The sequence below is a fragment of the Kogia breviceps genome, chromosome 16, assembly GCF_026419965.1.
Source record: "Kogia breviceps isolate mKogBre1 chromosome 16, mKogBre1 haplotype 1, whole genome shotgun sequence".
In the NCBI taxonomy this organism is placed as follows: Eukaryota; Metazoa; Chordata; class Mammalia; order Artiodactyla; family Physeteridae; genus Kogia; species Kogia breviceps.
In genome coordinates this window covers 79,072,828-79,099,278 of record NC_081325.1, presented here as the reverse complement: position 1 = coordinate 79,099,278, position 26,451 = coordinate 79,072,828, and the positions used below count along the sequence as shown (strand labels likewise).

The 26,451-nt window shown below is 58.0% G+C and overlaps 1 protein-coding gene across 7 annotated transcripts in view; it reads left to right on the top strand.

The window, feature by feature from the left end:
- The window catches only part of RASA3 (RAS p21 protein activator 3), an 87,366-nt gene that overhangs the window by 9,823 nt on the left and 51,092 nt on the right, over window positions 1–26,451 (top strand). For 6 of the 7 annotated variants that reach the window (XM_059041533.2, XM_067016784.1, XM_059041534.2 and 3 more), the window contains one exon: window positions 24,524–24,641. The exons of the other annotated variant lie outside the window; for it this stretch is intronic. In XM_059041533.2, the coding sequence (XP_058897516.1) occupies window positions 24,524–24,641 (118 nt within the window). The remainder of the gene's footprint in view (window positions 1–24,523; window positions 24,642–26,451) is intronic. 7 annotated transcript variants of the gene reach the window in all.

Genomic DNA, 26,451 nt, shown 5'->3' with positions numbered 1-26,451 from the left:
ATGCCCCATGGTCCCCTGGCTCTCCTGGCCGTGCTCCCGGAGACCTTGCAACTCCAGGGCGATGCTTCCTGGGGCGTTAGCGGGGGAAGGGCAGAGGACCCTGTGCTTCCTGAGCCGCAGCTGGCCCCGTCCGTCTGGAGTCTGTGGCGTTCCTTTCTCTGTTCATCATTTCCTGCTCCGCTCAGCTCCGCCTCCGTATTTGGAGAAAGGATTTCTCAGCGCTTGGACCCGAGGATGTGTTTGCGCACACCCTGACCGGAAGGAAGGGTCTCGGGGACGGAAAACCCCTGGTCGCTGCGGTTTTGCTCGGTCTCTTGACTTTCTGTTCATTGGTTTTGCGGAGGGTGTTCTGGCCTTCTCTTCGAGGGCCTTTCCCTCTCTGCCTGTGTCCTTCCCGGACAGGCAGGCTGTCCAGTCAGGAGGGAAGAGGAGGGACCAGGCAGAGCCTGGGTCCTGAATGGGACTCTTCTACCTCTTTCTCACCTGCACAGGATTCACTATAATTAGTAGCAATTTAGTTCTAATTGTTACTAGACCTCCTCCTCACTCTCCCCAGCCCAGCCCGCTTCCCTATGTGTATCTGTGCGAGGACCCCCCAGTTCAGTGAATAATAAAAGAATGTTGGGTTTTCTTAAGCAGGAACTTGTGTGGCCGGAAGGAGCTGGCTGGGGGACAGTGGCTGTTGGCCCCTGGCACACAGATCTCTTCAGCCCTTCACGTGCAGGAGGCCGGTCCAGGTTCACTGACACCGGGGCCTGGAAGTGGTGGAGGCACCCTTTTTGGACAGAATATTTCAGAACAGTCTGGGAGGGTTTTGGGCATCTGACCTGGGACGTGCTGCTTTTGTGCATCAGGGCACGTGGAGGCCAGTGTAAGGGCCACCCCGAGGCAGCAGCAGGAACTTGGAGCCTGACCTAACGTGTGAATCACAGACTGGTCGGGAAAAGCTAGTTTCCAAAAGCTCTCCTCCTTGCAGAAAGTGCTCAGGGGTCGTCTAGGGGCCGATTCTGCATCGCATGGGCTGACCTTTAGGTGAAGTCGGCCCGGGGGTGGGGTGGGGGGTGACCTTTGCCTCCCTGGTTGTCCCACGGCAGTTGGACGCCACCTGCAGATGCTGCACATGGGCCCGTGGGGCCATAAATTGGGCATTTCACAGGATGCACGGGAAACGTTGGCCTTGCCTTCCAAGACTCTACAGATCAAAGGATAAATAAGACAAACCGGGTGCTTCCCTGGTGGCTCAGTGGTTGAGAGTCTGCCTGCCGATGCAGGGGACGCGGGTTCACGCCCCCGTCCGGGAAGATCCCACGTGCCACGGAGCGGCTGGGCCCGTGAGCCGTGGCCGCTGCGCCTGCGCATCCGGAGCCTGCGCTCCGCAACGGGAGAGGCTGCAGCGGTGAGAGGCCCGCGTACCGCAAAAAAAAAAAAGACAAACCCATCAACATAGTCATGCTTTTATGGGAATAATAATAACTGGGATTTTCAGGTCTTGGGGAGGCGCTAAGGAAGACGGGAAGGGGTCTCTCTGCTCTCCCTGTTCTCCCAGGAACAGGATACTACGTGTGCACACATATGCACACACAAACATGAACACACGTGCAGACGTGTGCACACACACACTCTGCACACAGTGTGTTTTCCAAACCTGGAGAATTCTTAGAAGTAATAGAAACTGTATGTGCAGAATTAATTTCTAAATATATAAAGTGACCCCCATTGAACAAGGGCAGCGCTTACTTTTATCATTAAAACAAAACTAAACATTAACTTACCGTTTTCTACTCTAAGGCTTAGTCTGTCCGAAGGTGTACCTGCCCCCTGGTTAACAGCTCTGGGGAGGGGACGCCTCCACAGCGTTTATTTAGGCCCCCTTGCTGGTCACTGCTTCCCGCTCTTAGTAGCAGACGACAATAGTCTGTCTTGTTATGAAGGCGTCTTGGGGTCCTTGAAACGTGCCGTCTTCCTTGGAAAGCAGAGGCCGGGAGGGTGGCGAACAGGACACTGTCCGTCAGTTTTAGTGCGTCTGAATTTCTGGGTCGCAAACCACCTTAGGTAAAGTAGGGCCCTGGGCAGGGCAGGCCCGCTCAGGGGACCCAGCCGCCCCCTTGGGCCAGGCTTTTGGGCTGTGCCGCAGCTCGCGGTTTGGTCCTCTGTCTCTTCCTTTTCAGGGTTTTTGTAACCTGTGGGGCCCCTGTAGAGAGGGTGCAGAGCGGGGCACCGAAGAGAAGCACCGTTGAGAACACGAGTTGCGGGTGAAGTGAGGGCGCAGCAGGCCCCCTTCTGCAAGCGCCCCCTGGCCCCGGGGTCTCCTGGCCCCGGGCAGCTTGCTGGGCTCTGCCCCCGAGGAGTAGAGCGGAAACCAGCAGGACGGCCCGCGGGTTCCTGGGTGACCAGTGAGCGTGGTTCCTGCCTTGAGAGCAGACGTCCTGCAGGGGGGCACAGTCTCCCCATCGGGCTCCGAGAGACCCGTCCTGAGCTCCCGGCCACTGCGGAAAGCATCTCCACTTTCCTCCAGGGCCCCGGTTCTAGCCAGGGAGCCGCCCCCCGGGGACAGGTGGCCATGCTCGGGGACTTGTTGTGTGTCACGCTGGGGGTGGGGGAGTGTGGACCTAGCGGGCGGAACCCCCCGTCCCCGCAGCTCAGCGCCTGACCGAGCAGGGGCGTGCCCGGGAGGGGGGATGTGGGAGCAGCATCGCTCTGCAGCTTGTGGCAAGTCACTTAACCTCTCTGTGCCTCCGTTTTAGTGTCTGTAAAATGAGGAGACTAATAGCTACTTCGCAGGGTTGTTAGAGGGTTGAGGGTAACTGTCACCGTCCCTCCAGCTGCCTCACTTCACGCTGGAGGAGAGTGAGGCTCGGAAGGGTCTGGACCTGCGCGAGTGGCCAGGTTGGGTCCGTGAGCCAAAGCTGTTTTCGTGAGCCGTGGGAAGCAGGACTGGGCCGCGGACTCCTGGGGAGGATGTGGCTGCGTGCGGAAGGGCCGGGCTGGGAGAGCGTGGGCTTGTGTGGCCGCCCGTGCGGTCTGGCGGCACCCTCCCTGGCCGCGTGGTCTGAGCTGCGTTACCCGACCCCACGAGGGGACCCCGGGATGGCACCAGCTCCCCGTGCGTTCTCTTCGGAGCGTCTGCGCTTCTCTGGGCAGCCACCCGTGACTTAAAGGTGAAGTGTTAACCAAGAAGCGTAATCTCGTGTTCGGGTGTGGCTCGGCAGGAGCAGGGGACCTGTAGCAGCGTAATTAGGGGCTGTGCTCCCCGAGGGAGGCAGGGGGCGGGGGCGGCAGGTGCTTCTGGCTTCCGGGCTAGCACAGAGCGCTTAGCCTGGCCACAAAGCTCACACAGGGCTGCGTGGGTCTGGGAAGAAATGGGAAGAGCCGTCCCCCTTTAGATACTGTGGACGTCGGGTGACAGTTGGTTATTTACCACGTTTTGAATTCTGTAACTGTTTTTTCTGGATCATTCTGCGGTTTTATCTCTATGGCACAATGCTTTTATGACAGGAAGTGGGTATTAATGAATCCGTTAACTATTTTGTAAATCTAGGGTGCTGTCTTGTGATGTCTTCGTAGCCCCCAAACACAGGCTACGGGCAGGACATGCACAGTTGGGTAGGGACAGCTGCTCTGACCCCCCTGTGCTAACCTCGCCTGGGAGATGCTTGGGGAAACTCAGCCTCTCACAGTGGGACAAGGGTGTAAATATTTACCCACCTCTGGGGGCTGGGGATGCTTCACTGTCGTGTGCCCCCCTGCAGCAGTGACCTCTCCATGGGCCGGGGGTGCTCTCTGTACGCAGACATTAGCCGGGGGTGGGGTGGGGGGAGAATCTAGCTCCCATGTCCCCTGCTCAGGTGACCTGGATCATTTCACCAGTGATTCGGAGAGTCTGCTTCTCCCCACACATGGAAATGAGGCCGCTGAGAAATCAACACCAGACAAGTTAGGAGGATGTGTTTAACCCACTCTCAGGCTCATCCAAAAAACTTGTCCCAATTTTATTAATGGATAAGAGTGAACAAAGGTTCGGGACTTCCCTGGCGGTCCAGTGGTAAAGAATCCGCCTTCCAATGCAGGGGACGTGGGTTCGATCTCTCGTCGGGGAACTAAGATCCCACACGTGGCAGGACAACTAGGCCCGCGAGCCACAACTGCTGAGCTCCCGGGCTGCGACTGGAGGGGCTTCGTGCCGCAAACTACAGAGCCCATGTGCCCCGGAACCCTCGCCCCACAGCTACAGGCCCACACGCTGCAGCGAAGAGCCCATGTGCCACAACGAAAGATCCCGCATGCCTCAACGAAGATCCTGCGGGCCGCAACTAAGAGCCAACACAGCCAAAAAAAAAAAAAAAAAGAGTAAACAAAGGTTAGTGAAGAAGGAAGAAAAACACGTTGCTTTTATAAGTAAAATCATATATATAATAATGTTCCACCCATTTTGGCCCGTGCAGTGTAAAGACCAGCCAAGAATAAGGCATTTTTTTAAAGGTAGGATGAGGTCCTGGCCCATTTTGCAGCGTTGAGCAGTTTTGTGGCTGGTCCCTGAGGGCCCCAGAGCGGGGATACAGCCACTTCCACGCCCCTCTGCAGGTTAACTGTCCTCCTCACCCCCTTGCAAGTGCGAGGCTGAGATGACCCGGAGTCCTTTCTGAGATAGACTTGGACTCAAGTCTAATAAAGGAAACCCCAGGAAGTCCAGAATACACATTAGCACGTGACAAGGGGAAGTTCATTTTTAAGCTCTGCAGATAAACTGCGGTTTGGCTTCCTCACATCACAGCAAAGGGCAGGGGCCCCGGGGCCCTCGGTGTAAACTGGGGTAAATTAAGGAACCGTGTGCAAGCTAACAAGTCTCAGTCCTGAAGTTCGGGTAACAAAGGCTACCAATCTGGTTTTCTCACTCGCACATTTCTCTCTTTCTTAGAAGTTTGCGGAAAGCAATGGGTTATTCCCCACGGGGTGAATGAATCCCATGGGGATCCGCAGAGCCTTTCACGTATGTTTCTTTGATGTTCCTTTTGTTTGTTCCTTCGGAGGTTGCAGGAACGCCCCAAGCCACAGCGGCTGGTTAGGGTGTGGTGTGCAGGGGGCGGGGCCCGTCCTGGGAGAGATCCTCTGGGGACCCGAGGCCTGACGATGAATAAGCTCGATGAGGAGGCTGCCAGGCCCACCTGGATGTGGGAGAGGACGGGACCCTCCCCCTCCTGAGTTTCTCCCCCTCGACCCGCTGTGGACCCACGGAGGGCTCTCCCTGGGGGGTCCTCTGGGGCGGGGCCTGGTGGTCTTGCTTAAGGGTCCCACACGGCGGGGGGCCGAGGTCCCAGGTCCAAGGTCTGCTCCCTCACAGCTGAGCTGGGCACCCGCGTGCGTCCTGTGTTGTCATCCTGCACTGTCATGAGCAAGGCTGCGCTTGGCCCTGGGCCCGGCTCTCCCGGGGGGAAATCCTCCGTGCCCTGCGGCCAGGTTCCGGCTCCCACGGGGGGGGGCCAGCGGCTTTGGCAGCTCTGGACGGACGCCCCCCACCTCCCCACCCACCCCGCGTCTGCGGGAGAGGGAGGGACCCCACGATCTGATCTGCTTTTGGCTTCTTCTGCTTCCACTAAAATCCACCCCCTCCCCTGTTCTTTGGAATTAGAGGGAGGGTGGCATCTGTCAGCGGGGCAGGTTTAGGATGGTTGCGTTCTGTGCTGAGTCACGACTGCCGTGCACGGTGACCCCGGCCACAGCTCGGGGTTTGACAGCCCCCCGAAGTGCCGGTCTTGCTCAGATTGCACCCGGGAGGCCCCGATTTCCGGCCGTGGACGGAGGCTCCACACACTCCGCTCTTACTTCTGAGCTGCTTGGAACGGCTCGTGTGACTAGAGACTCTTCTGCAAGGAGATTGCCACGGATGTCCTTGGAACACCGAGGCTTCTTACGGTGCTGTTGAGAGGCTGGCCCTGCGTGCGAGCTTGGGGTGTGGGACCTGGAGCTGCTTTCCTGGAGCCGCCAGCCCCTGGAATTTTCTCTCAGCTCGTTTGTGGCATCACCAGTGTTCCGTTCTGTAGTTTTACCTGGTTCACCTGGAGCAGCCCCGGGTGCCAGCGGTGCTGGTCCCACGTGCCCTGGGCCGTCACGCCGGCAGCTTGCAGGCCCCGGTCAGGGTCTCAGCACCGTCCCGCGTGCCGACCGGTCTCCACGGGCCCCAGACAGGCGTGAACCAGGGCTCAGCTTCTAGTTTCCAGAGCCGTGTGTCCCTGTGCAGTGAGGTGCCTGCGGGCTGACGGCCGGGTGGGTGCATGCATCCCCCGACCCATAGGAGACGCCCACGGGGCTCAGGCAGCTGTCCCCAGGCTGCCCTAGAGAGCTTTAGGACGGCAGCAGCGCCGGGTCCCCCCGAGGACCTGCTTCCGTGGGCTGGGCCGGGCGCCGTACACTTTCAGAGCCGGGGGTTGGAGAAGGCAAAGGAGGAGGAGGGCAGCGAGGGCTGAGGGGCGGAGGGGCTCCCGCTGCGTCGCCCTCCCCTCTCCCCTCGCGTTCCCGTCTCGGGGTCTCGGCGACCCGCTCCTCACGCTTGTCCCCTGAGGACCGAAGCAAGTGCCCTCTGGATGCCGCGCACGCTTGTGTGCGTGTGCGTGTGTGCGTGTGCGCGTTCAGAAGTAAACTATCTTCCCTGAAGGAGGTGTGGGGAACATAGAAAAGCAAGGTGAGAACGTGAACAGCTGTAGTTTCACGTCGGTGCCTGGGGCCTGGGTCACCCCACCCCGTCAGCCGGCAGCCGCGAAGCGGGCCACGTCTGCGCTGTGCGTGTGCACGTCCGTGTGGGCTCCGACCTGTCGGCCTGTTTCAAAGCTGGGAGACCCCCGAATCAAAGAGCACCCCTGCACCCGGGGCCGCTTGCAGCCTCTGCTCTGGGAGCCCGAGCGGAGAGGGGCCTGCAGGTGGCGGTTAGAGGCTGAGGGCCTTTGTTTCACCCGCGTGGGTGCGTGACCCTGGTGCCCAGTGAGTGGCACAGGTTTAGAGGCGGCCTCAGCCTGGGAGAACGTGACTCGGCCTCTCAGCCTGTGCCGCGCAGTGGCCGGCCCTGCGTCTGGAGCTGTCGGTGGCTGGGAGTCGTGACGAGCCCCGGGCGTACCTGGGCCGAGCTCTGGAGGGACGTCGAGAGAGAGGCGGCTGGTAACGGGCCCCGAGGGCCCGGCTGGGCTTCTGGTTGGTGGAAGAGCCCTGTGAGGAAGCAGAACCGTGGAGGGGACCAAGGGCAAGGTGCCCGGCGCTGCAGAGGGCCTGCCGTCTACCGAAAGCTTTTCTCCAGACAAGATCGCTGCACCAGAAGTTTGGGCTCAAACAGGCGGCCGAGCGTCCCGCGGCCGTGGGGAGGCTCTTAGAGCCCAAGAGTCTGGCAGGCCCGCGTGGCCTATGGTCAGACCCGACGGCCTGACGGCTCCTCGGAAGAGTCTGCCTGGGAAACGACTGGGATTCTGACCCCGTTGAAGGTTGCAGGCACGGCGTCCCTGCGTCTCGATCTGGATCTGCCCTGACCGCCCACGCAGCCCGAGCCTCCTTCCTGCAGCTCTGAAGTGAGCGGTCATCCGTCCGTTGCTGCGTCTGTCATCCTGGACGCTTCTCTGCGATGAACCGGGCCTTCACGGTGATAACTGCGGAACCAGGGTTCTGTGGAAGGACTCTGATTTACACGGGGCGTTTGGCTCGGCTCAGAAACACGCAGGCTGAAGCGCCGTCGGTGTGATCGGGGGCCGTGGCGCGCCCCCCGTGGACCCGGCCTCCAGTGTGAGGCTGTGGACCCGGTGGGTCTGGAGCCGCGGCAGGAACCTCCCCTGCTGGTCTGGCGCCAAGAGAGCCAAGCAAGGTGTTGACAGTGACGGCCCCTGAGTTGTGGCGGGAGCGGGAAGAGGAGGGCTCGGAGGGTCCCCGCGGGGCGCCTGCCCTGTGAGAGTGCCAGGAACCAGGCGTCTCGCAGGCGGTGTGTCCCCTTTTCACCGACGGGGACACAGGCTGCTGCTGATCTCAGGTGACAGCAGGGAGGCCGCCGGTTCAGAGCGCTGCGCTGGCTCAGTCCCGGAAAGCACAGCCGCGCTGTGAGCCCCGACCGCGGAGGCCTGGAGCTTCCCGGGAGGACGGGGGGACGTCCGCCTTGGGAGCGGGGTGTGGGGGGCAGGACCGCAGACCTTGGAAGGGCGGGTAACGGGGGTGCGGAGTGGCACCGCTGGGCCGTGCTTGGGGAGGTGGGAACAAAACGTGACAGCTGCCATCACCAGCCAGGGGAACAGAAGACGCAGGGAAAACATCCAGGGGCTCGGGGTGGGCGAGGACCATAGGGTCCTGCTTCCCTGCTTTTCTCTGGCTTTCAGATGTCCTGGGCCGCTGCATTCCCTCTTGCCCTTGGGCCTCCACCTTCCCTGACGCCCCGCCCTGCCCTTTGGTCTTTGCCCCTGTCCCCTGACCCCGTGTCATCAGTGCCCTGCGGAGGGGCCACCAGACGGCCTCTGCAGCTGGAGGCACGTTTCATTTCTTAGAAGTGGTGGTGGCGTCAGGACTGGGCTCTTCTATGAGTGCAGTTTATTTTAATTCATGGAAAATGGCGAATTGGCCCTTGGTTGATTAACGAACAGGCCAGGCCAGCCAAGGACTCAGATTCTGGGAGCTGAAATAGAAGTGCCCTGGGGAGGGCGAGTGTCCCCAGGTGAGGTGCTGGGGCCCAGACGGCACATGGCCGACAGGGCACGCGGCCGGAGGAGTTTCTGTAGAGTTTTGTGTTTTGCTCAGGCATCGTAGACTGTTAAGCGGGAAGTGGGTGGTTAAATTCAGATCAGAATAAATTAAAGAGTAAGTGTGGAGCGCTCGTTGTTGGTTTATTAGCTGGTGTATAAGTTAGTGTGTAGAAATGTGATTATCGCTTGGAGGGTGGCAAGTGATGGGGTTGTCAGCTTGCATATCTGTCACCTTTCAGTAGACAGACGTGGTCGACTCTTTAAAACGTTAGCTAGATATTCTTAGATTCCTAACAGACAGAAAATACCACAGAGGATACGGAAGCAGATGGAAACGTATACGGGCACCTAATCCACAATGAAGACGCATTTCAGTTCCCTGGAGAATGTGGGAGTTGCCTTCTTTGGCATCAGGCTTGAAAAAAGTTACATCCTAACTCACACCATATAAAACAAATGCCGGATGGATTAAAGGTTACAAAGTGAAAAACTAAAGCAAGATATCAGAAACATTTTGGAGAACATTGTGAATTACCTCTGGAATGTGGGAGAACTTCTAAGCAGTCAGTCAACTAAAAAGATAGAACGATCTGATTATAAAAATAAAGATTTCTGTCTGAGTGATGACCTCACAGCGGCCGAGTGCTCACGCCTGGGACGGACGGGCCGGCTGGGAGGTGGGGGACAGGCGGGCGGCGCCCAGGCCACGTGCTCGCAGACACTTTCCCCCGGTGGCTCAGCCGCGCCCTCGGCCCCGCCTGCACGCAGTATAGCGGGGTGGAGGCTCCGTGTAGGTGTCATGTCCTGAGGGCGGCCAGGTCGTCCCTGGATCCGTGGGTGGAAGCAGCCGTGGCTCGTGGTGAAGAGAAAACCGCTCTCGCCGAGCCGAGATCCGTGGTCCTGTTTCAGTGACCGAGTTAAGGCTCTCCCCCCACTCCCGACACTTCCTCCCCGTGGGTCTGTGAAGGTGCAGCGCAGGGTCTGGAAGTGAACCGGCAGGGCTGCGGCGCCGGCAGAGGGGGCTGGTGACGAACCTTTTCTGTAGGTACTTACGCAGCGTTACCGGTTCCAGTGAACGTGTATTTCTTTTGTAATAAAAAGTGTTCAAAAAGAAGACGAAGAAAGAGTTTCTCTATAAAACTTAGCTTCAAACATAGAACTTCTAAAAGAGCCTGTGCCTGTCCTTCGGTGCCCCCCGTGTGCCCTGAGACGGGACAGGTGACTTCCTGGCACGTGTCACAGTTTGGACCCAGCTGGTTCAGGACTTAAGCAGAAAACACTTAATAAGATTAAGTGATTAATTTACCATCTGCCAGGGACTCAGCCTCTGGAGCTGGAAGCTCTCGGCCGCGGTGGGGTTTGTGAGTGAATTTCTAGTTTAGAGTTAATAAAGGGGGCATTTGTTCACAAAGCCCTGAATTATATATACTCTGTCATTTTACATTTAAACTGACTTATCAGAAATGGCTTTTATCATTACACATAATAAATTGACTGTCAGTGTTTAATGTCAAAGGAAGGAATAGCTGGCAAAAGAGAGATTAGACCTAAAATTTATATTTAAAATAAATCTCAGATCCTGTTAAATTTATAAGCATTTCTATTCAAGCATAGTGCATGCTCTATAGAAATTTTAGAAAACCGAGTTCTTAAGTTTTCAGGGTTGAGAAAAAAGTGACTCATTTCCCCGCTGAAAGCTTTGCCGCTGTTAACATGTTGGTTCTTCAGTTCGATTATTTCCTCCGCATTTTTGTTTTTCATATGGAGATATATTGGGTGTGCACACATACTTATTAGGTATTAAACACACACATATATACGTGTGTATGACGTATGCCCCTTAAATTTTCCCTTCAGACATTTCTGTGTGTTACCGGAAGTTCTTTGTAAACTCCACCCTGGTTGCTGTGTCGCAGCCCGCTTCCCTCCTGCAGCCCCCGGCCCTCGCCAGTCCTGCGCCCTGGACGCCGGGGGTCCTGCCGTCGGCTCTGGAGGCCGGGCCCAGGCTGTTGGAATCTCCTGTTTTTGGACGTTTAACTGTTCCCTTTCTTTTGGCCAACATAAATATTGTCATAATAAACATCGATCCTTTATAAATCTTTGTTTTATGGATTATTTCATTAGGACAGCGGTCCCCAACCTTTTTGGCACCAGGGACCGGTTTCGCGGAAGACAGGTTTTCCACGGGGGGGTGGTGGTGAGCGTGGTGCTTCAGGCGGTAACGCGAGCGACTGGGAGCGATGGGGCGCGGCAGATGCTCGTCCACCGCTCACCTCCTGCTGTGCGGCCCGGTTCCTAACAGGCCACGGACCGTACCGGTCTGTGGCCCGGGGGTTGGGGACCCCTGCCTCAGGAGACCTAGATGTCGATGTATTCATGGCCTTTAAATCATGGTTTTGAAAGCTCGAAAAGATACGGCAGCTGTGGGAATGGTAGCCAGGCGTCAGGGGAGGCTGTGGAGCTGCGGGCATGTCTGTCCTGCTTCCTGGACACGGGGCCTCTGCAGTGACGCGGGGGCGCCGTGTCCCCACCTCAGGCCGGCAAAGATGCGGAGGTGGATTTCTCCTTTGTCAGCCGTGGCCGCTTGATGTGACAGTGGCTTTGGGGGAGCTGGGTGGCCGGGGGGGGCAGTTCCCAGGCATGGGCCGCGGTGGCGGGGAGGCTCTGCCCTCGGCCGGGTGGCCCCAGAGCCCCCTTCCCCACAGGCCCTCGCCCTGGGCGCCCGCCCCGGAGCCCGCGCTGCTGGCCAGACCCAGGGGTCAGGAGCTTCGGCGCGGGCGTCGGAGGGCCGGCACCCGCTCCCTGCGCCCCGAGCTTCTGCTGCTTTTGTGAACGGACCTGCCCCTGGTGGTCCACACAGCTTGAGGTGCAGGCCTGTCAGGTGGCGGGGGGGGGGGGGCCCTCTGCCCCGCCCCACGACCACCCACTGCCTCCTCTCTGCACACTGTGGGCGGGGCTTCCTGCCCCAGCGGCGGGAAGCCTCGGGGTGGGGGAAGGTGGGCCACCCGCGTGCACCCCGTGTGAGCTGCAGGTTTGCCACGGCTGTGATTCAGGAGCGAAGGGACAAACACACCACCGTCTCTCTGACGTGGAACCTGATCTCGCTCTTGGCCGCTCTTTCCAGTAATGAGTGAGGAAGGAAAAACCAGTCTTAATTTCGCCGTTTCCTCCTGTCCTAAAGCTGCCACGAAGACTCAGATCAAGAGGCCAGCGGGCTTTCGGTTTGCGGTTCTCTGCAGGAACAGCAGATTAGAGACGTCTTTGCAGCGGGTTCACCGAAGAGGGAGGATGCTTGCCGCGGTCACCCACGCCCGACGGCCAGGTCTGAGGCGGCGCTCCTGTGGGGCTCACGGCCTGTGCTCGCAGACCCCGGGGGCCGCGCTGTGGCTGGAGTGTGCGGGCCCTGGGCCCAGCTTTCAGTGTGGCTGCACCTGGCACAGGAGCCCCCCAGGCCCGGGTCCGTGCGCCGGGGCTCCCTCTGGGGCGCTGAAGTCTGGGGTGCTGGGAACAGACCCAGCGTGCCTGGGGTCCTGGGATTCTGTGTTTGTTGGCGTCTCCGAGCCTCTCAGACCCTCGTGGTTTGATGGGACCGGGATTGCCCTGAGGGGGTCCCGCGTGGCGGACCACAGTCCGGTCGGCGCCAGATGACGGTGCGGGCGCCGAGAGCTGAGGCCTGGGGTCCTGCCGCGTCTGAGCTGGTCGGCCTGCCTCTCCTCCTGCCGGACCCCGCACACTGTGGGCACCGCCGAGCTGGCGAGCTCAGAGGGGCCCTGCCTTGGCCGCTCGCTGCTCTGGGCCGGGCCGTCTAGCCCTCGAGAAGCTGGAGCCACGCACACCTTCTGGGGCAGCCAGTCCGCAGACTGACTCTCTGCTGTTTGCTTGTTCTGCGTGACCTCTGGTCACTCACCGAGACTCTGCCCCCAGACCCGGAAGGGATGACAGCGGAGCTCCCTCGGAGGTGGGGCCTGTCTCAGGCCTCCGGGGCTAGGCCTGTGCGCTGCATGGAGCCCCGCAGGTGAGGTGTGAGGCCGCGACGAGTGAGAGCATCTCTGGCTTGCTTTGGTCCCCACTCAGGCCAGCGCCCGTCTGTTCCCTGCGACCTGGCGAGTCTGCAGCGGGAATGGCTGGGCAGGAGCCCGACCCCGGAGGCCCACGTCCTGGCATGGAGGTACCCCCGCTGGGCGGTCAGGGGTGGCCGCGGAGAGGAGGACCGCAGCGGTGTGCGCCCACGTGGCCGCCGGGATCGGGACCATTCTGGATCGCACGTTTGCAGCATCTCGTGCCCGGGTGGGTCCTGGGTTCTTCCTCGGGTGGTCCTCCACCAGCTGGAGAGTCGAGTCGGGAAGCCTGGGGCATGGCAGTTATTGCAGTGGGGGGGGGGCTGCTGTGCACACAGCCCTCGGGCTCGGGTAAAGGCAGCCTCGGCCTGTGTCCTCTGACCGAGACGCGCCCGCGGTGTGGGGAGCAGCCAGACGCCCCCTGGTTTGAGTCCGCTGGGTGCCTCCGGGCCTCAGTCCCCGCGGAGGGGGTGTTGGGGGCTGCGTCTGGCGAGGCCCAGCCGTCCAGCCCTTTGCTGCTGCAGGTCCTGACAGCCCCTCCCTCCCCCTCCACGCAACAGGAGGTGTGTCTAGCGGCCGAGGCGGTAAACTTGGTGGTGTTTCCTGCCTCTTTAGACAACAGTGGTGTTGAAAATGACTTTGTTGTTTTAAACAGGGGCTGCCGTGGGGCTGGGTCTGCGGAGGCGTATTCAGGCCCCGAGGGTAAGGAGTGCACAGCAGCCGCCAGCTGAGGCCTGAGTCACCCGGGGACACGTGGTCTGGCGTGCAGGGTGGGCCTGAGATCCTTCCCACCGGGAGACACTCGTGCATATGAATCACGGCTGAGAGCACAGCCCACAGCCCTTTAGAAATAGTTTTGAAGCTTTTATTGCTTCATTCTCGGAACCCCTGGCAGGGTCCCGCCTCCCCCCGCCCCACCCGCGTGCCTTCCGGCTGCCTCTCTCCCGGGCCCCAGGCTCAAGGAAGCCTGTGTTCCGGGATGTTCGGGGGAGGCCCGCCTTCTCTGACTCAAGCCAGCCTCCACCGTGCCCGCCCTTGCCGCGCGTGCGCACGTCCCCTTGTCACCCCCAGGGGCGGTCACCGCAGCCTCCACCTGCGGACTCCGGCCCACCTTTCTGTCCCCATGGGGCCTGCCCCTCGGACCCTTGCTCTCGGCAGCGACGCCCCTTCGCCCTTCCGGGCGCCCGCACCTGCCCCTGTCTTCCTCCGCGTGGTGGTGGGTATGGTCAGCCACGCGGTTGCTGCTCCGCTGAGGGAAGCGGGTGGTGAGCCGAGGTCAGCCTCCCCTCTGGGCGCGTCCCCGTGAGCACCACGCCCATTCTGCGTTTTTGTGAGGTACAGAGTTGGCAAAACCGATGATGCTGTGGAATTCTGAGAGGGCCAGGCTCTGGATGGGGAGGGGCCTGAGGATGTGCCCAGAGAGGAAATGTTCCCCATCCGACCCAGCCGTGTACGGAGGGAAACGGTGGAGCTCTCTCAACCAAGTGTGGGTGGCAACCCCAACAAAAAGGTACAAATGAAAAACAACAAAATCAAATGTACACTCCAAAAGAGGTATTTATCTATTCCCACCCTCTCTCTCTCCAGAAAAGGGTCTGGGGAGGTGCGTGGCCGTGAGCGACAAACGTCAAGCTGAACAACCACCGCCCTGTCCACGCCCGTAACCAGGTTTTCTTCTTTTTGCTTAAAACGTGGTAAAATGCACATAACATAGAATTCAGCAGTCTAGCCATTCCTAAGTGTACAGTTCAGGGGCATTTAGTACATTTACATGTGGTGCCACTACGTGCTCTAGTTCTAGAGCTTTTGAGTCGCCTGTAAGGACACGTCTCATCCCGACCCCCTGACAACACGGAGGATACACCGTGTGTTGTCAGCATGAATAGAGTTGTTGTGAACATTCATGTACACGTGTGTTTTTCTCAAAATAAATTTATTTATTTATTTTTGGCTGCATTGGGTCTTCGTTGCTGTGCGCGGGTTTTCTCCAGTTGCGACGAGCGGGGGCTACTCTTCGTTGCGGTGCGTGGGCTTCTCATTGCGGTGGCTTCTCTTGCTGCGGAGCACGGGCTCTAGGCATGTGGGCTCCAGTAGCTGTGGCTCGTGGGCTCAGTAGTTGTGGCTCGCGGGCTCTAGAGTACAGGCTCAGTAGTTGTGGCGCACGGGCTTAGCTGCTCCGCGGCATGTGGGATCTTCCCGGACCGGGGCTCGAACCCACGTCCCCTGCATTGGCAGGCGGACTCTCAACCACTGCGCCACCAGGGAAGCCCCCAGGTATTTGTTTGAGCACCTGTTTTCACTTCTTTCCAGTGGAATTGCTGGGCTGGTTGGCGACTCTGTGTTTAAGTTTTTCTTCCCACCGCGGCTGCACCGCGTTGTGTTTTCTTCCTCAAGCTCAAGACAGGACTCTTTCAGAGAAAGGTGTGGGAAAAAGAAAAGCCAAAATAGTACCAAAATATACAGGGTGGGGTCGTATGTGGATTGTTTCTGAAAAATGAACCGAGATCTTTCCTCTGCCAATGGAGTGGGGGTCCTTGGAGGCCAGGCGTCTTCCTTTGCTCATTGAGACCAGCGGGGCTCATGGCTGCACTGCACTTGGCGACTTTCCCCAAATTCATATTTTCCAGATTGTCTTTCCTCCTTGAATTCAAAATAACACTAATGCAAGCTGTGAAGAATGTTTTGCTGTCAGAATCCAGAAACCTGGACTGCAGCGGTGCCAGGCAGCGCTTAACCCGAGGTGAGGGTCCTTGGCCTTCACCAGGGGACCTGCTGGAGGGCGGGCGGGCGGACCCCCTACCGCGTCTGGCCGTGCGGGGTGTCTCAGCCCCTCCAGTCCGTGCATCACAGGATATTGTAGGGGGCTAGTCAGGAGGGTGGATCTAGACACAGCTGGAAAATCAGAATTTGGCAGCATAGGAGGTCTCGGCTCCCTAACCCTTGCTTTCACAGCCTGCGTCATCAGAGCTGGGTGTGCTAACCCTTGTCAGGGCTGGTTTGGGGGCCCTTGTCCTTCGGAGGACAGAGAAGAGGGACAGGAGAGGCTGGGTGCGGCTTCATCTCCTGAATAAATGGAATGGAATCAGGTCCTTCAAAAAGAGCCCTTAACAAACGGAGGGCAAAGCGCACACAGCATTTTTACCTCTCAACTGGCAAAGTTGCATGATTTCAATGACTCAGTTCCAGCAAGGATCTGGGAAAGAGCGTTTTCAGATGCGGTGGTAGGCTTGTGAATCGCTGCTGCAGAGAGCGGTCTGGCGATGCGATACACGTGTATGAAAATTACAAAGTACCCCTCTGCCAGGAAGTCCAATTCTGGGAACTTGTTGCTGCTACCTTCTCGGCCCCAGGGAGGGACCTGCCACTTGGTGCGAGGCGGAGCAGCCACGGCGGAGGGGCTTCTGCCTGGCTCCTTACGGGCGGCGCCCACGCGGCCTGGCGCTCGCTGCCGCCTGGGTGCCGTGCTAGCTCCTGTTTACCCCGTATCCCCAGCGGGAGCGGGACCCGGCACGTTGCAGCCTGTGAAGGGGGCTGCGGATGGGACTGAAATGTGGACCGTTTAACTCACTCGAGCCGCTGCCACAGCTGGGAGGCGGCCCTGCAGGCGTGAGGGGAAGGCAGCCTGAACCCCGAACTGACACTTGGTCAAACCGTGAGGACCCTTGGGCGGAACGACGTTGCCAGGGCCTGGGAGTGGGGTGTGGGGTGTGAGGGGCGATAGTTGCACAACCCTGTGAATGTGCTAAAAGCATTGAACTGTGCACTTTAAATGGGTGAATTTTATGGTCCGCCGATCGTATTGCGATAAATCTGTCAAAAAACAAAGACCGGAACATGCACGTACACACCTGTACATGCTAGGCACGTGCAGGATGGCTGTCGCAGCCAAAGGCCGGCTGCGGGCATGGCTGTGTGGCCAGGTCCACTGCCAGGCGTCGGCCCGGGCGTCCCCACCTTTCCTGGCTCTCCTCTGGGTCCCTTCCTCACCCCTCACACCTGGGTGTCGTAGCGCGGAAACGTCCCGGGGGCTGTGTTCTGTTCTGTGTCGTCTGTGCTCACGGGCACCTCCTGATCGCTGCCCCCATGTGCAGGGACCCTAGAGGGTGGCCTCCCTGCCCTCGCGGAGCTCGTATCCAGGGGTCCTCACTTCCCGAAGTTTCCACAATATCCTCACCTTAGTTTGTTTCATTAAAAAAAAAAATCTAGTAATATCCCTGCCGTCTCTGTTTCTTTTTTGTCCTCCACCCTCTCAGCTACCTTGAAATTCTCACCCCGCCCCTTTACTGATAACCTCCTAGAAATTCCTGTGCAGTTAGTAAAAGCAGAGCACAGAGGGGCAGAGGCCCGGGAGCCGGGGAGCCCGGGAGCCGTGCAGCCGAGCTGGCGGGGAGGGGTCTTGACTTGGGGTGAAGCTCCGACAGTCTTCAGCTGCTGTTTTAGTCATCGTGATGTCGCACGTAATGATGTTCTTGATCCCTGTTTATTTCTTAGGTGTTTGCCCTACTTTGTTCTCCAGAAGCTTCTTCATTGATCTTAATAACCAGCTAGCTAACATCTTCTCATGGTGTGAAAATTAATCGGGAGGTTTGCAGTTTACAAATGTATTCAAGTCTCTCAAACAGTGGTTCTCGGGGGGACCCCAGCTTCTTCAGACTCTGCTCCTGTTTTCGAGGGGCTCACAGTCACGAGGAGAGACGGGAGGGAATTCCCACCCGGACGGGGCGCGGGTGCCCGGGGCTCAGGTGGGGAGGGTCCCGAGGCTGGTCGCGGGCCGGGGGCGAGAACAGAGGTACAGCTGCTCAGGGGTACCCGGCACACGGGGCGGTGGCGACCGGCACGTTTGTCAGATGCTGTGTCTCAGCCGTGGGACCTTTGGCAGTGCTGTTGATTGAGCGAGCGCGCACGCCCCGTAGCGCCCCTCCGTCTCGTCCCGCCCCCAGAGGGAGCCCTGGAGAGGGGGCCGTGTGCCGCCGGGTGCCTGCTGGGGCGCCTGCTGCCCCGTTCCCACCGTTCCCCGAGGCCCCTCAGCTGTGTCCCCGGGGTTAGGGTGGCAGAGCAAGTGCCGCTTACCCTTTTCTGGCCTTCGCAGCCCTCAGAAATGCAGCATTCGGTGAAGAAGTATGTCCTAAACAGAGGCACACATTTTCAGGTTCCAAGGAATCAGAAATACCCATTCACCACAGCATTCTAAAATTAAAGGAAAGGAGTGGTTTCTTTTCCCCTGGGCTTAATTTTACAGCTTTTATTTCAGGATTGAGTTATCGTCCAAGAACACTATTTTCATTTCTAGCTTAATCGGAAAAGCAAAAGAGAATAGCGCTTGCTTTTTTTTCCCCCGATGGGAAAAGACCAGCCTCTAAGTAAAAGCAAAATTAGCTGATATTTTGTGTGTTTTTAGGTGCTGAATAGGTTGAGTTCAGTTCAGATGGAAGATCTAAGTAACCGTGGGGCCGCGCCGTTGGCCACAACGTCAGCCTGAACGCGGAGAAATGGAGGGTTTCCACCTGCCGCTCTTCGTGCCGTAGGCATTCTTTCTGGCCCAGAAGCCTAAACTGCACTTTTCTTTAGATTCTCAGGCCTTCTCAGCTCAAGCAGAGAAGTGTGTGAGGTGCCCCGCCCCCCCCCCTTGCCTTAGGGGGTCCGCCGGGCTCTGCATTAAGGAGCACTGAAGGCGAGGGCACAGCCCAGGGTGGAGGAGACAGACACCCACCCACCCAGCTCCCCCCTGCGGCCCCGGCATTTTCCGCCGGCTCGGAAGCTGGGGGGTTCCCACGGGTGTCGGGGCACCGGGCCGAGCAGCCCGGCAGGTGGTGCCAGCCCTGCATTTCATGATTGCAGGGGTGCCACGGATCGGTGCCCCAAAGGACCCCCACAAGCCCTGCAGGGCCGTCCATCCGGCCAGAAATCTCCATTCCCTGCAGGTGACCGGTGCTCGGGCCATGGGGAGAGACAGAAGCTTCCAGGGGCGGGTGGAGGCCTCAGGCAGCAGGAACAGACCCACGTGTAGCTGGGGGCTCCTGCCCGTACTTCTTTCCACAAGTCTTTTGGGCGGCGACCATATACAATCTGACAGTCACAGCACACGAGGAGGGCGGACGGGTGCCCCTGGGAGGGGCTGCCCTGACCCGGCCAGGGACTGTTAAACGGGGACGTGGCCCAGCACCACTGGATCTTGTGAGTTTTCTAAAGGAGTGAGAGTCCTGGGTTAGAAAAATGTGAAGTCACCAGTTTTAAATGGCGTCAACGAATTCAGAATTGAAAAGTCACCGTGCAGGGAGAGCATCGCCTTCAACGCCAGCCCCCGGCTGAGACCCGAGGGTCGGCTCGCAGCCCGGAAGGCCCTGGGTCGTTGCTGAGTGGTTCAGGCCCCCCGCCGCACTCGCCCAGATGCCGCCCGTGCTGCCGGAGCCTGGGTGTCCCCCCGCTGCGCGGCTGCTGCACTTCGTTATTACTCTCATTAGACTCGGAGGTACTCTGAGTCAGAGTCCGAAGGCAGCAGGGGTGCAGGGCAGGGTCTCCTCGCCTGGAGGGACTCTGGGTGTCTCCCGGGCTCTCCGCTGCCGGGGTAGTCACAGCTTTACGTCCTCACCGTGTGCAGAGAGGGGCGCGGTGAAGAGCTGCTTTGCCTAGAGCCCCGTGAGCGTCTGACAGCTGTGCTATCGCATCTCACAGCGTCGGGGCCAGGGATTTGGGCTGGACGTGAGTCCTGGATGGAGCCACGGCGGGAGGGCTGCCCCCTAGGCACAAGACGCGTCCGGCGCCGGGCCCGGGTTGCCCGGGCACCTGCATCGTCTCCCAGCGGTGGCCTCCGGGGCCTGGCCTGTGGCTCAGGGCGCAGAGGGTGTCCAGTGGCCAGGGTGGACGCACACGGCTCTGACGTCTCCCAGGAAGCCGGGCAGGCGCTGCCGGGCAGTCAGGGCCCTGAGGCCAGCCCAGACCAAAGGGAGGGACACGGGAGTCCCCCTCGGAGGGGCAGACTAGGAGCTGTGCCTGTCCCCACGTCGTGTGCCTGGCGGGTGTCTTCAGAGGCTGCCGTGCGTGGTCACTTCATCACAGACTTTCTCCTTTAATCCCCGGCACAGACATTTCAGGGACGCTCATCGTCTGCCCGGCGCTACTGGAGTGCTGGATGCAGAGGGGAAACGAGACCGGGCACGGCCGTGGGGTCCGCAGCGAGGAGGGGCGACCAGAGGCCCCTCCTCCCCACAGTCCCCGGGCCTGAGGGGCGCCCCTGCCCTGCCTGCACGTGGAATGGGGCCTCACCGGGCTCTTCCTGGGACTCCTGGCCGCCCGGCGCCCTCGGCCCCCGTCAGCGTCCACTCCTGTGCCAGGCGATTCGCACAGGTCGTCACTGGAGTCCCCACCCGATGAGGACAGAAAAGCAGCGACCCTTGAGCACGTTTCTGCATCTTTTGTGAAATGTTCTCGGGAGACATGCCAGTCCCTCCTTTCACGGTGTTTCCTCCTGGAGAGCTGGTGTGTTTCATTTTTAGGCAGATCGTGGGAAATGTGTGTGCCGCCATATTTCCGTTTGCTCGTTAGCTACCGGGACACTCGGAACCGCTCGCGGTGGGGTCGGGTAGGTGTAACTTTCCTCCCTCTCACCACATGTTAAACGTTTAATTTCCGCAGCCTTATTTGAAACTTGTCTTCCATGTTGCCACCTATTCTTTTTGGCAATTGGAGGAAACCTGCAGTGCATGTGAGTAAACCTTCCTGCGACGAGGTCACGCCCCTCCCAGGGGGCAGACGTCAGCCGAGCCCTGCGGCCCCGGCAGCGCAGCCTGGACCTCTCCTGACTTGTAAATCAGCATTGCAGCAGAGGAGGCTGTTGCTAACTTGATTATAAAATCCAATCTCATCAGGTTTCACGGACTTTTGTTCTATTTAATATCAAGTGCTAAAGTAAAATAGCAAGGCAGTCGAAAATATATTCATGGCAACAGAATGTTTTAATCCTGAAACTGATCTTCTGAGACCAGTAGGCTTTTACGTAGGTATAATGAGCTGTGTTGGCTGCCAGAATTTGTAAACCCGTTAGGTGTTTAGAACGACCAGAAAGCCCGTGTAAGGACGGGAGCACCGGGGACTGTAATTCCTCCACGTGTCCTGCCTCTGTGCACAGAGGCCCTGGGCTGGGGAGGGTCGCTTTTACGGGGCTAGTGCACCGGGCTCGGGTACCTGTTTAGGTGTTATTTGCAGAGGTTGGTCTGTAGTTGAGGGAAAGCCCACACACGCTGAGAAGGAAAGAGCCAAGTTCCAACAGTCCGTGGACGCGGCAGACTCGAGGCCCCAGGCTCACGGCCGGGAGTCTCTCCTGGGGTGGCCGAGGACACTCTTCTCGAGGGCAGCAGACAAGACAGAGCCCCTCGGAGGTGAGCTGCTGACGTGCGGTGCCCAGGCCGGTTAGACGTGCAGCACCCCTCGTGGGGTGCAGACAGCATCGTTGCCCCGCAAGGGCACTGGGCTTCCTCGTCAGGGCAGAACCCAGCGGTGCCGCGAAGACCGCGCACAGCCCTGCGGGAGGCGTGGGCACATCCACACGTGGCTCTTCCCTCCACCGGGTCAGGTTGGAGACCCAGCTGCCCGTGGGTCTGGGGCTCTCTGGCTGTGGTCACCCCAAGCGTGACGCCTGTAATCAGAAACAGATTTGCTGTTTCAGTGCTGTTTCACGACCGATTTTTAAGTGCTACCTTTTACTTCTGTTAGTAAATGCGGGGTTCAGAGATGGTACTGGGCGCCAATTTACTGTGTTTATCAAATCCGCCAGCAGACAGTTCTGATGGGGGAGCAGTGTGCGTTTTGGAGACGTGGATAACAGGAGGGAGGCGTATGAAAATGTGACTTGGCTCGTAGGAACCAGAGTTTACTTTCCTTTTTCCTTGCAGGCATCTATCCATCCAGTCATTCAACAGATGTACATGAGACACGGCTTTACCTTCTTAGGTAAATGTCTCCACGCACTGGAAGAAGGGTCATGGCTCTCTTCTCCTTTGAGGGAGACGAAAGGCCCCCCATCTGCATCCAGGGAGGGGAGCGGCCTCCGGCCTTTGGCGCGAGTGACACGCATGGAAGAGACGTCATCTGCTCTGAGTGGGGCTGGAACGCGCCCCGCCCAGCCCCCTGGGCCACGGTGGGGTCCCCAGCTGGAGGACCCCGGGCGGACGACAGGGCCAGGACCGGGTGCCGGGCCGCCCCCAACCCTCCTGGCCTGAGCCGCTCCTTAATGTTGGCTTGGCTCTCGCTCTGCCTGCCCGGGCTCTGATGTCGCCGTTGTCACGGCAACCGGGATGTTTGCGTAGGCGGCGGGGTGGGGCGGGGCCAGGGCCGGGAGGCGGGGACCCGGGCCACGTTCACAGCCACACAAGGTAGTGTTCCGCGTCCCGCAGCTGTTAACCCGGTTGTTCAGGGGAGGCGCGCCCGTCTCTTCTGTCCTTGAAGAGAGGTGTCAGCTGCTTGCGTCCTGAGGCTCTAACGGGAATAAACAGAAAAAAGATCCCAGTTCTGTGTTTTCCCCCAGTGGCCATCTCCAATAAGACTTTCAAAAAAAGGTTGTTTTTTTTTTTTTCTATTTTTAAGAAGCACAGGAACTTGCAGCTAAATATCTCATCTGTTGCCCAGAAAGTTCCAGCGGGAAATAGGGTCACGTCCTAGAGGTGTCAGCTGGAGAGTCAGCAGAGCCGGGCGGTTTGAGGGGGAAGATTGTGAATGTGAATCAGCTTGGAAAGCGGGCGGGAAGCCGCTGGGCCCCTTCGGATGTGGGTCATCGCGCCCCCTGCACGCACCTGTGTGTGCACACGTGGCTGCTCACATCTGCCAGGAGCCATCGGAACGTCTGTCTTTGGACACTTAACAACGGGCTCGAAGCCGGGCCGGGGTCACGCGCCTCTTCTCAGGTGGTCCGTGGTTCTGTGCCTGGCTCTTTGTGCACCGGCCTGTCCCAGAGCCTTGCGGCGTGAGGTGCCCTGAGGGTAATCGCACCCCTAGGGAAACACATTCGTTTGTTATTTCTTTTTCTTCACCACCTGAGAGTCACTGACAATCCCCTGATGATCCCCAAAGAAAAATTCCTAGAACCTTTTGGGTTCGAGGAGGCTGGGAGACGCATGCCGTCTTGCTTTGACGGTTGGGGAAGCCGAGGCCCAGAGCAGAGGCCTGGTGTCCCGGCCGCGTGTGCGGCAGATCTGCCCGTGCAGAGTACAGCTGGGGCTGCTAGGAAGCCTCCAGACACTCCGTTTATTGGCCCAGAAAACATCCACCCAGTTACTGAGCCACTTCTGTTAATTGCTGCTCTCCTCCGACCGGAGCAATAAGGTTAATTAGAAGTTTGAGAGAAAGACTTCGCGCCCTCAAGCTCACCTCCACCCTTGGGAGGTCGCAGCAGGAAGTTGCCAAAGGTGTGTTCCCCCGAGAGCCCGTCCAGTGTGCTTGTGGGCTGTGGGTGTGGCTCCTCTGGGTGCTGACCTCTGAGGTTTTGGTTTGCTGGCTGTTATTGTTGCTTTTCCTTCAGTTTTAACCAGAGGAGGCAGCGCGGCCCTGGGTGGCTGTGCCTGGGCTGCGTTGGTGGGTGCTGGGCGCTCAGCCCCGGCCCCCCTCCTGGCCCTGGCTCTGGCGCCTGCAAACGCCCAGCCGGGGGACAGGAGGCCCCTGGCAGGAGGGAGATCGTTAGTGGGGGTTCCTTCCGAGGAGGGGGCTTCTCCTCCCTGGTTGCAGGCCCCTCTACTCCTGATGAGTCCACAAGCAAAGGGGCTGCTTGGACTTGCAACCCAAGTTCGCTCCCAGCTTCTGGCAGAGGGTCCAGCAGCTGCGGCTTCACTAATGGTCTTTGGTCAGACCCAAGATCAAAGAAGACGTGGCGTCCAAGATTCCACGGGGCCGTTGGCAGCTCCTCCCTTTTCTCCAGTGTATGTCGGGGAGGCATGGCCCGTGGCTGGCTGGTCCCCCCACCCCACCCCCCAGACTTCTCCTCACCGGCTTCTAAACAGCTGAAGTTCGTAGCTTACTCATCAGTAAAAAAAAAAAAGAGTCCTTCTTCTTAATTATTGCCCCAACTTTGACCTAATACTATCGAATTAAATTCAAAATGAAAAGGCACCCCGGGGGATGAATAGATAAGCAAGACGTTAGCCTTTGGGAAAGAAGCGAATTCTGTCTCGGGCCTTGATGTGGATGAGCCTTGAGGACATTGTGCTCTGTGACATGAGCCAGACCCCGAAGGACAGGCAGTGTGTGGCTCCACTTCTGTGAGGTCCTGGGGCAGCAGGTGGGTGGCGGGGGCCGGGTGGTGGCGGGGAAGCGGTGCGGTTTCAGTTTTAGGAGGTGAGGGAGCCCTGTAGATGGATTGTGCAACAATGTGAATAGAGGAACTGCTGGTGCTACTGAGCTGTATGTGTGAAGGTGGGTGAGAGGATACATTTTAATTTCTTTGTATCTTACCATAATTGAAACATTAAAAATATTAAAGGGCCTAATGTGGGTAAAACAAAACAATCCTGAATTCCTAGGCCAATGGATTGCTACTTCTATAGGAATCCGTTGCTTTAGAGGTTAACGTATGTGTGACCTTGCGTTGTAACAGTACAGATGGTTTTCTCATCAACACTTTGGTGGCAAGAAAATGGAGACCTGATGAAGAGCTAATGAACATGCAGAAGTGAGCGGGTGCCTTGCTGTGAAATAAATCCATCATTGGGAAAGGTGTCTGGTTAACCAGGAGACTAAATAATTCCATGCTAAACTGATGATAGATTTACATTTGCTTTTTAGGTGAAGCCAAAAATCTTCCCACTTACCCGGGGCCAAACAAGATGCGAGATTGTTATTGCACCGTGAACCTAGACCAGGAGGAGGTTTTCAGGACCAAAATCGTGGAGAAATCACTCTGGTAATGTCTGCTGCCGCCTTATTTGGTGCTGACAATTGCTTCTGTGTGGAGGGTGTCCTCACTCGATCCTCATCCCCTCTTTCGGCCTGAGAGAGGAACGGGCTCCCGGGGCCGTTACGCGGTCATGGTCGCTAAATGCCCGTGACGACCGGGGCGGAGCGGGAAGCACAGAGCACATAGACTTACTTGTCGGCCGAGAGTTGGGGGAGGACTTTCTAAGTCGAGATGAGCTGGGCAGTATATAGTACAACAAAAGAGTACAAATCAAGGATTTCAGAGCATAAATATTTGGGAAGCTTTTTTTTTTTTTTTTACCGTCTTCCTTTTTCTAAAGAGGCTCAAGACGGGGGTGGAGGTAACTGTTCACAGAGATCAGAGGCCTAGAAAGCATCGTTGCTAGATTTGAGGAAGCGAGGGGTCAGGTGAGAGAGGGCAGAGTTTAAGCCTTTAAGACTGAGAGGTTTGCAGCCTCAGAAACACGTCCGTGCCCCTCACCCCAGCTTGTGTAGGAACCTGTTAAAGCCCAGGTGTCGCCCCAGGAGGGCAGGTGGTTTGCATTTCCCACCAGCTCCAGGCCTGCGGGCCCCGGACCCCACCCTGGGGTAGGAAGTGGTGGCACCTGTGGTCACAGCATGTCTCCGGGAGAGGGAGTGGGTAGGTGAGGGGGCCCTCTGCCACCCTGGCAGGCGGGCGGGGACGGTGGCGCGAGTCTGGGGGAAGGACGGCAAAGCTGGGTGGGGTCCCAACCAGAGTAAGTGGTTCTGGAGCCTGTGCTGACAGTGGGTCCATCCAAAGAGCTATCCTGGGCTTGAGAACGTTTTTAGCAGATGAATTATATCCTTGCATATTGCTGCTCCTAAGTGGGAACAAACAGCACGTTCTGATAACTTAATGAATTTAACTTTGAGAAACTTAAGATCTCCTGCCCCCGAAACATGGAGACGCTTCCCTTCTCCGTCTGCCCCGTTGTCGCGCAGACTGGCAGGGCTGCTCCTGCGGCCCTGTGTTATTTGAATGCACCCTCCGGATTCTCTGAAGTAATTCGTTGAAGGAGAACGAGAAGACTGAGGGGTTTGTCAGGAGTCGCGTGTGGCTTTGGCACTGATGCTGAAGGTGCTGCCGTCGCCCTCAGGGTTATTTCCGTGAGCTCCCCGGGAGAAGAGTCCATGTTAGAAGGTTGTAAACCTGGAGAATCAGCATCTGTCTCTGCAAAGCGGGGCTCCCCGCAGACCTGCCGGCTGAGGGTCTCTGGGAAGGGAATTTGGGAACCTCTGCTTTAGTTGAGGCCGAGAAATGGGGACCATTCCTGAAAATATTTCGTGCAAGTTTAGAACTAGAAATCATAGTTTCTGGTTTTGGTGGCGCAAGAAAATGTGCTGTTGGAGCAGAAAAGGGAGGCTGAGAGCTAAATGAAAATAGTGGTGTAGTAATATTGTCTCTTCTGGGAAATCAGCTACCTGTGATACAGCCAGAATCAGGGGCAGCCCCCAAACACTGTCACCAGAAGCCAGTTAACTCTAGTGATTATGCCGGGGCGATTCTCCCAACTCATCAGAGCGTCTGACCCTTCACAGATCATTCCTGCTTTCCTCAGACAGTTTTAATAAGCTTAGTTTTTGAAAGGTTAATTTATTCATTAGCTCAATTAATATTTATTGAGTGCTTATCTAACATGCCAGATAAGTCAGGGAGAGCTGTAAGCAGAAAGTTAAAGCTGACAGCAAATAAAGAGATAAACCTACGCAAAATCATTCCAAGAGGTTAAAAAAATATGAGACAAGAGACAAATGGGACCTACTTAAACTTAAAA